Raw genomic sequence first — 9,799 nt, forward strand, 5'->3', positions numbered from 1 at the left:
CACTGCTGCCAAGCTAAGCTAGCAACCTGAGATCAGAGCACAGAAGCTCTGATAGAACTCTTGAGGCAAAGGCCTTCAACTGAAAGCTGCCCGAGATGTTCTGACTCAGGGGTGAATCCCCTGAGGAAGGGACCTTCATGGGGGTTTTACACCCCATGATATGACCGTGGTGAAGTGAGTTTTGTCTCTGCTACGCAGCCCATGGAAGAGAAGACCCTCGCTTGGAGATGACGGGCCAAGGGGCTTGGATACCCCCTCATGTGTACTGGCAGAGATCCAGCTACAGCTGCTGGATGAGAAGAGGATAGATGCCTGCTGCCTTAGAGACAATGCTGCTCTGAGAGTGGAAAGGGATCTTTTCCTTCTTCCCTCCTGGACTTTTATTTGGAAGGGAGAAGATATTTGATCCATTGTAAATACTTTTATGTCCTGGTAGAGGTAGTTAAGATTGTATATAATGTATAGTAATATTTATTTTGTACAGTCATTGTAATATATAATCCCTTCCCCCCATTTTGAGTCTCGTGTGGTGTCTGGAAACCCATCTCACACTGGGTTGAGATGTGGGAGGGGGCTAGAACTAGGGAATTGGATTTTTGGGGCTCTCAAACCATGACACATCCTTATATCCAAATTGGAGAGACATGGATTTGCTGTATGGATGTAGTGGTTTGAACCTTGTTTTCCCCCAGAGGCTAAGAAAAGTGGTAACCCCCAGGGGTGGAAACCCCTGGAAGTTTTGAAGTTCTGTCCAATGAGCGCTCCTGCAGAAATGTAAACATATCACAAACTGACCGGAAGAGAAGAGTTGTAGTTTGGTGGTTAGAAGAAGTAGCCATGTTGTAGGAGCCACGAGGAAAGGGGCCTGGAGCCCCTCGGGGCCTCTGGGGCCCCCCAGCCCCAGTTGGGGCTACGGAGACTTGGAACAGTGTTAAGCTGGACTATGTGTCTGTAGCTGTGAACTGGGAGATGTTTTCCATCTTGAGTGAGCAGAGACAGAGCAGAAGCGGCGGCAGTGTCCAGAGACTCTAGCTAAGAACCAGGACAGATAAGAACTGAACCGGAGGAAGCAGCAGAAGCTAGCAGCAGAGTTACGGAGTTCTGGGGGTAAGAACTGATACCAGACCCCCCAAACTCCTTTGAGACCTCCTGGAAAGGAGGAAGATGATGGACTCTTACTTGAAAGAGCCTTGGAGTGCTACAGCACTTGCAGAGAGGAGCTGGGAAGCTCAGAGCGTCCTGGGAAGCTGGACCGGGATGGAGAGGAATGTGGAGGAGGGCTTCGCCCCCCCCGCTGCCTTGAGGCAGAACACGGAGCTCTGCAAAGGGGAATTTGAATCCCCTGAGGAAGGGACTTTCACGAAGATGCCCCTGCATTTCGTGATATACCTGTGGTGACGCGAGTCTGGTCCCTACTGGCAACCCACAGGTGAGACCTTCGCTTGGACCGAAGGAGAGCCGAGGGGCTTGGAGACCCCCTTGTGTGTATTGAACAGAGATCCAGCTACAACAATCCAGTTACTGCTGCATGCATGAGATGAGGAGACCTGCCGCCCTAGAAGAGACTCCTGCTTTGGGACTGGAAGGGATCTGTCCTTCTTTCCCTCCTGGACTTTTATTTGGAGGGGAGAAGAGATCTGATCCATTGTAAATACTATATGTAGAGATAGTTGTGATCGTGTGTATAATGTGTTATAGTATTTATTTGTACAGTCATTGTAACATATTCCCTTCTCCCCCACTTTGAGTCTGATTGTGTTTTGTCTGGAAAAACCCATCTCACATTAGGTTGAGATGTGGGAGGGGGGATGGAGCTAGAGAATTGGATTTTGGGGCTATCTCAAACCATGACAATGGACTATTCAGTGGATTAGGAATTGGCTGGATGGATGCATCCAGAGAGTTATGGGCAATGGCTCTATGTCCAGGTGGAGGCCAATGATGGGTGGTGTCCTTCAGGGCTCTGTCTTGGGACCAGCGCTCTTTAATATCTTCATTAATGACATAGACAGTGGAATCAAATTCACCCTCAGCATGACATGTAGATGAGTGGTGCAGCTGACACAACAGAAGGAAAGGATGCCATCCAGTGGGACCTGGACAAACTTGAGAAGTGAGCCCGCGAGAACCTCATGAAGTTCAACAAGTCCAAGTACAAAGTACTGCACCTGGGTTAAGGCAATCCTAGACGTGAGTACAGACTGGGAGAAGTCATGGAAAGCCGCCCTGACAAGAACGACATGGGAGTTCTCGTGGATGAAAAGCTGGACATGAGCCAGCAGTGTGTGCTCACAGCCCAGAAGGCCAACTGCATCCTGGTCTCCATCAAGAGAAGCATGGCCAGCAGGTCAAGGGAGGTGATTCTCCCTCTCTACTCTGCCCTTGTGAGACCCCACCTGGAGTACTGTGTCCAGGTCTGGGGTCCTCAAGCACAAGAAAGACATGGACCTGGTAGAGCAGGTCCAGAGGAGGGCCATGTAGATGATCAAAGGCCTGGAGCACCTCTCCTGCAAAGACAGACTGAGAGAGCTGGGGTTGTTCAACCTGGAGAAGAGGATGCTTCGGGGTGACCTCATTGCAGCCTTTCAGTACCTGGGAGAGAGACTTTTAATATGGGCAGATAGTGACAGAACGAGGGGAAATGGTTTTAAACTGAAAGAGGGCAGGTTTAAATTAGATATTAGGGAAAAATTCTTTACTCAGAGGGTGGTGAAGTACTGGAACAGGTTACCCAGAGAAGTTGTGGATGCCCCATCCCTGGAAATGTTCAAGACCAGGTTGGATGGGGCCCTGAGCAACCTGATCTAGTGGGTAGCATGCCTGCCCATGGCAGGGAGGTTGGAACTAGATGATTTTTAAGGTCCCTTCCTACCCAAATCATTCTATGATTCTATGATCTACTGTGATAGCAAAAATATAAACCTGTTGTTATTTATCCTTAGGTGGTAAAATATTGGCCAGAAATTGGAAAATGTGGGTTCTTAGTTTGGTGCTATCTTCTGAGGAGAGATGATATTGAACCCCCACCCTGGACTTCAGAAGGGATGGAACGGTCAAAGAAACTGGGTCTGAATATACAGGTCAGAATCAGTGTTCACAAAGTTTCTCTGATATTCTATTCAAGTAAATGGAGTCTCAAATTTTAAAACTAGGACTGTGAATAAAATTTAAGGTCCATTATTAATGTACTACAATGAGGTAGGATCTAATATAAAATATTTTGATATTTTAGAAATATTTGTAATTTGAAAACTATGATAATTGCAAAGCAGAAAGAATTGTGGATTAAACTTTCTGCTTTAACGGAAATTACTCTGTATATATGGTTTAGAAAATAACTTTGAATACAGTTTTGTGATCCTTACATTGAATAAGATTTATAAAAGTAACTCTTATAATAGTTGAGTCTCTTCTTAGAATTTAAATATATATATGCTTTTATGTATTTTTCTCTAATTGCAACCTATTATTGAGGAACTATTACAGATAACATATTTCAGGCAGGAACTCTGACACTGTGAAATTTGTGGTAGATGAGAAGAATGAAAGTAGTATTTTTTTTTTCTCAGCAAGTCAATAATTTCCTTTGGATGACTTGTTTTGCTACATGACATCAACTTTAGCTTTCTGATTTGTGTAATTAGAGCTGTAGATATGGATATAAGGTGCCTTTTAGTAAAATCTGTAGATCTATATCAGATCCTTTGACTTAACTACAGTTTTCTAAAACTATGTTAATTCAAGAGCTTTCCTGTTTATATAGGGTTTTAAAAATATTTTTATATTATTTTAATATGTAGTCATAGGGATTTACATTCTTTTAGAAAATAAACTTGTCAATATTTGGGAATTCCCAGATGCCATTTGATTTTGTTTTAAATCTGGTTTTCATGGTTTTTTTAGTATCCAGAAGGTTATTTGGAAGCTATGGCTAGTAAAGAGAAAAAGAATAAGGTTAAGAAGCAAAGTGGGAAGCAAGAGCCAACCAGCCAGAGTAATGGAAACCAGAAAAGGACAATTGATGATGGTATTTCATTTTACTTCTTAGAGCTCTGTCAAGTTAAGCCAATAGTATGAAAATTACAAGGAAGTTGGAAGTCATTTGGAATCCAAATGTAGTGTGTTAAGTGCTCAGTAATAAAATGGGAAACTGGGGATCTTATGGTGCTCTTCCATACTTGTAAGGTTTCTTTTTCTTAAACTTCACAGAAAAATGAACAATTTTCTATGTAGTTATGATCTATAGTTCAAAATAAATCTGGGCAATTTGAATTGTAGCTTTATTGCATCATTACATAGATGTGATTAATGTTTTAGCTTTCTAGAAATAATTTTGTCTTCCCTTTTTAATAGTTCAAACCACCACTGTTACTGTATCTTGTCATAATTTTAAACAGGTATAGAGGAGACTAAAAATACATCCAAAACCATGAGAATGGGAGATGGAGGGAAAGGAGAAGCTTTCCAACTGACCCAGCAACAGCAGTGGTTGATTAAAGAGGACTCTATGAACCAGAAATTGTGGGATGAAGTACTTGCTTCTCTTAAGGAAGGACCAGTATGCTTGCAACTTGCTTAAATTACTCATTTTTAACCTTTCTTTATATAGAGTTGGGAGAAATAAGGCTTTGTTAAAACCTAGTTTGCTTGCTTAAAATTGCTGAACACATACTATCTGTTTAGAAACAGTTGATGGGGCATGTAATTTCATTCACTTCAAGATATAGAAGAAATACTGTCATATTGAGACTTAGATATCAAATGAAAATATTTTAACTCAAGTTTAGCAGATTATTTCACCCATGATAGAGAGAACCTTAAGTAAAAAAGAGGAAATATTTCCCTCCTCAGCTGTCAAGAAAATAGCAAGGGTAGTTCAAGTTTGGAGACACCTGTGAATTTTTTTTTAATTAGTCGCTAATGGAATATCCTACAAAATATTATGTCCTTGAGCATTAATTATTTTTATTTATGTTCCAATTCATAGTTATTTTAGCTGTTTTGCAGAAGCAAAAGAAATCAAGATATCAGAATGGTAAAGGTCACTATCAAGTCAGTGAAAGACCAAAATATTATATGGAGAATGGATGCCTAAAAATGAATGTACAAAATCACTTTATTTCCATATTGCCAGGGGCTGTTTTACTTTGCTTCTTTGACAGAAAAAAACATCTGGTAACTCCTTTTTCTTCCACTTACAATACTACTATTGCTATAATACTACTGTACTTGTATAGGAGCTGATACTATAAAGTTATAAGCTGTTTATCAGTGAGTTGTCTGATGTTTGTAAATAATTAGACTTTCGACTTAGTTATATGACAGAATACAGTAGATATGTGTTTCTAAAGCAACAGAAAACACTATCTTAAGAGAAATCCAGTTACAAGAAAGTTATTTTCCTATAGATTCCTGCCCATAATTTTGATTGCCTTTTGTGATAGCCATATAAAAATTCCAGTGGAAATCATGCAGCTACCATTGCAGATAGCTACAATGAAAATATAAATCTTAATGTTTGAAACAACAGTTCTACTTTAATTATAAGTTTTGAGTTGAGATGAATCTGATGCTATTAAAATTATTGAAAATAACTATATTTTGAGTAACTTTAGATCTGTTTTTTACACTTCTATACTTGAGTGAGTATGCTTGAGACTATGTAAGTATGCTTGTATGTGTAAAATCTATGGCACAAAATTTATCCCACATTCTTCAGAGTTATTTTGAGAAGACTGAAAAACAGGAAGGTTCTTTTACCTATTGCAGATTATTTCAGTGAGGACTCAAGAAACCAATTAAATACCTCCAGCAGGTGCAAAGGTGAATTTCTTAGTGAAAGAGGTATACAGTACTTTGCTTTCCCTTTGCAGAGCAGCAGCAACCACTTAGCCATCACCAATGTGCAAAATTATAGCGATGATCACTAAATACAGATATCAGCTTCCAAATTCTCTGACTTGTGCCAAGAATCAGGTTTGATGGGATCTCTGTTTTGTTCTTAATCATAATAATGTACAACCAAATGACTTTCAAAATTTTAGTTCTCTGTCTTCTGGAAAACTGATATCTGGGTAACCCCTGGTATCAATACAGGCTGGGGGATGAACAGGTCGAGAGCAGCCCTGCCAAGAAGGACTTGGGACTGCTGGTGGATGAGGCTGGACATGAGTCGGTGATATGCGCTTGCAGCCCAAAAAACCAATTGTATCCTGGGCTGCATCAAAAACAGTGTGACCAGCAGGATGAGGGAAGGGATTCTGCCCCTCTGCTCTCATGAGACCCCACCTGGAGTACTGCATCCAACTCTGGGGGCCCCAACACAGGAAGGACATTGACCTGTTGGAGTGAGTCCAGAGGAGGGCCACCAAGATGATTAGAGGGATGGAGCACCTCCTCCTACATGGAAAGACTCAGAGAACTGGGTTTATTCAGCTTGGAAAAGAGAAGGCTTTGGGGTGACCTAACTGGGGCCTTCCAGTACCTTAAGGGAGACTACAAGAAAGATGGAGAGGGACTTTTTACAAGGGTGTGTACAGGATGAGGGGGAATGGCTTCAAACTGAAAGACAGTAGGTTTAAATTAGATGTTAGGAAGAACTTCTTTACTGAGAGGGTGGTGAGGCACTGGCACAGGTTGCCCAGAGAAGCTGTGGATGTCCTATCCCTGGAAGTGTTCAAGGCCAGGTTGGATGGGGCTCTGAGCAACCTGGTCTAGTGGAAGGTGTCCCTGTCCATGGCAGGGGCTTTGAACTAGATGATCTTTAAGGTCCCTTTCAACCCAGGCCATTCTATGAAAAGCAGGGAAATTAATTGTTCATGGACTTGTTTTCTAAATACTTTGTTAACCACACTACTTCTCATGGATGTGAAGGATATGAGCTTTCAAAAATTTTTTTAATGTAATAAACATAATTTATTAAATGTATGCTTTTCACTGAACACAATAGAGGTTCACTTCTGACGAAATAAGAATGAACAAGAAGCCGTGAACAACAATAATATAGGGAATAAGCAGAAACAGGTAGAGGTAATAGCAGAGGGTGTGGGAATGCCCTTATGTAAATATCCATGAATACAGGAGCAATTGTGGTAGGCTTTGGAAGGAAATTTGTAACTTGGACTGAGACATGATGGTCACACTTGAAAAGTTTCAGTGTAAGCAATCTTTGCAATGTCAAGCTGTCTATCACACTGAATATTTAATTTTATTTAGGAGATTTAACAACTCCTAGCAGTTGTGTAGCTCTATTAGATGATACTAACTGTGATTTTGGGAGGAGTAATAAGGATGTTAAACAAGTATCTCATAAATGTATCTCTGCATTTACTAAATGCTACAAAGGCCAAATTTTTTACTGAGTTTAGGTCTGTGAATTTGATTGTGAATTTAAAATTTAAATATAGGTAATATTTGCAATTGTTAGGCAAATTAGGGTTTTTTTTAAACTAATAATTTTTACTAAAAATTCCCTTTTTTGTTTACATATTTGTGAATGTGCCTCTAATAGTTCTACTTTTCTCTTCTTTCATCCTATACTAGAATTTCCTGAAGAAATTGGAACAATCTTTTATGTGTGTCTGCTGTCAGGAGCTGGTTTACCAGCCAGTGACAACAGAGTGTCTCCACAACGTCTGTAAAGTAAGAATAATCCCTGTATTGCTCTGGACTGTGTTCTTGGCCCTGAGACATTGATCACCAAAAACAACATATATTTTAGGAAGACAATAATTATTGTCTAGCAGTCTGAACAAGAAATGTAACATGTTTGCTTCCAGTTGTGTGGCTGCCATATAATCAATTTTAATTTTATGTAAAAAAAAATGGAAATGTATTTAGTATAATTTCTTATAGACATGATGTATCAAGTTTATTACTTCATTGTAATTAGTGGAGTTATGCTAGTGATTGGTTTGTTCCAGGAGCATTGTTGGCACAAAAAGATTAAGTTAATTTTATGTAGCTAAGAAATTAGAATAGAACAAGACTGCTCCTTCAAAGAGCTGCTTGTTACATAGAGGTAAAGTATTATGATGAGGTTAATAGACTGGTGGAAAAAACATTGAGAATGTTTAATGGAAACAACTTTAAAGCATAGAATCTGAAGATATCAATGACTAATTATAAACTAATGTCCAATTACTGTTTTAAGGTATAGACTGACAGTGTTGTTGCTTGTTAAAAGATTGGCCCTCATAAAATTTTCATATTTAACTTATATACTTGGACTGTCTGCAGTCTTGGAAAACAAACAAAAAAAGAAGGCAACATTAAATATTTTAGATACTGTAGTCTGAAACCTATTTTATTCTACTCCTGAGGCTTAAACACTGAGTCTTGTCATAGAAGTGAAGTAACTATGGATTGTTAGATAAAATGCTATACACCTGTATTTTCAGTTACATCTTGAAATGAAACTCTGGAATACTTACAGCATTCTAACAGAAATGCTAGAAAGAAACTACAGACTGATTCATAGGAACACATCAGGGAAAGTGAAGTATTTCAGTAGTAACACTTTTCACTCCTGACAGACTCAAGGCTTTGCCTCCTAATCAAAAGATCTCTTTGGTTAAGTCCTTTGTGATGAGTTGACTGCAGCCAGCAAATAAGCACCCACCAGCTGCTCACTCAATCCTCTCCACAGTGAGAAAAACTCATGGGTCGAGATAAAGACAGTTTAATAAGTGAAGAGGAAAAAAAAAGAAAAGGAAAAAAATGTGATGCAAAGGCATTCACTTATCACCTCTCACAAGGAGACCAATGCCCAGCCAGTCTCCAAGAAATGACTACTTTGGAAAGATCACCTTCCAGCATGACAGTATATGGCATGGAATATCCCTTTGGTCAGTTGAGGTCAGTTGTCCCAGTTGTGTCCCCTCCCAACCTCTTGCTCATCCCCAACCTACTTGCTGGGGAGGCAGAATGAGAAATAGAGAAAACCTTGATGCTGTGCAAGCACTGTTCAGCAATAACTAAAACATTGGTGTATTATCAACACTGGTTTAGTCACAGATCTAAAACACAGCACCATACAGGTTGCTATGAAGAAAATTAACTCCATCCCAGCCAGACCCAGTACACTATTTCAGTTGTAAAGGCAAAAATATGGCAAGATAACTTGGTAAGAACTTGCTGTTTCTGGAAATGTGGGAAACTGCATCTTTGATTCCTAGTAATTTCTTATTTTTTGCTGGCTACATTTTTGATGTAAAGTAAAAGCTGTAACACTTACTTCTTTGTCTTTATATGCCCCAGAGCTGTTTACAACGCTCTTTCCGAGCTGAAGTTTTTGCCTGTCCTGCCTGCCGCTATGACCTTGGAAAGAACAACGCCATGGTTCCTAACAAGATATTGCAGACACTACTTGACCAATTCTTCCCTGGTTACAGTAAAGGACGATGATGTCTTCAAATACTTTCATACTTCTTCCATTGATTTTATAGACAGTAAAGGAGAATAAACATCTAAAAGTCAACAGTGAACTAGCCAGATGGATTGAAATTAATCTATTGATACATTTTGAATCAGCTAATCCTCTTCCTCCCAATCACCATCTTTCTTCATGTAGTGAGAACTCTAAATCTCTGCTGTATTTAACATCACAGATAGTTTTGGTGAGCTGAAAAATAATTTTTAAAGGGAGGAAAAAAACCCACCAAACTAGAAGTTTTAAGTCTGAGTTATGAGTCCTAAGTGGTGCTTAAATTATGATTTGCTGCCCAGGCTTGACTCCTCCTCGGAACCGATTAAGGTGAGTGAGGGGGGTTCAGGCTTGTTAGCAGGCTCGTTAGCAAGG

At 39.7% G+C, this 9,799-nt stretch overlaps 1 protein-coding gene across 1 annotated transcript in view; it reads left to right on the forward strand.

Moving 5' to 3' along the window:
- LOC113959316 (E3 ubiquitin-protein ligase UHRF2-like) overlaps positions 1–9,405 on the forward strand; it is a 124,713-nt gene extending 115,308 nt beyond the window's left edge. The window contains exons 11-15 of the mRNA XM_027668244.1: positions 2,943–3,080; positions 3,904–4,027; positions 4,398–4,558; positions 7,543–7,641; positions 9,259–9,405. Of these exons, the coding sequence (XP_027524045.1) occupies positions 2,943–3,080; positions 3,904–4,027; positions 4,398–4,558; positions 7,543–7,641; positions 9,259–9,405 (669 nt within the window). The remainder of the gene's footprint in view (positions 1–2,942; positions 3,081–3,903; positions 4,028–4,397; positions 4,559–7,542; positions 7,642–9,258) is intronic.
- Positions 9,406–9,799: the final 394 nt, after the last annotated feature.

The sequence above is a fragment of the Corapipo altera genome, unplaced genomic scaffold, assembly GCF_003945725.1.
Source record: "Corapipo altera isolate COAL_440 unplaced genomic scaffold, ASM394572v1 61287, whole genome shotgun sequence".
Taxonomy (NCBI): Eukaryota; Metazoa; Chordata; class Aves; order Passeriformes; family Pipridae; genus Corapipo; species Corapipo altera.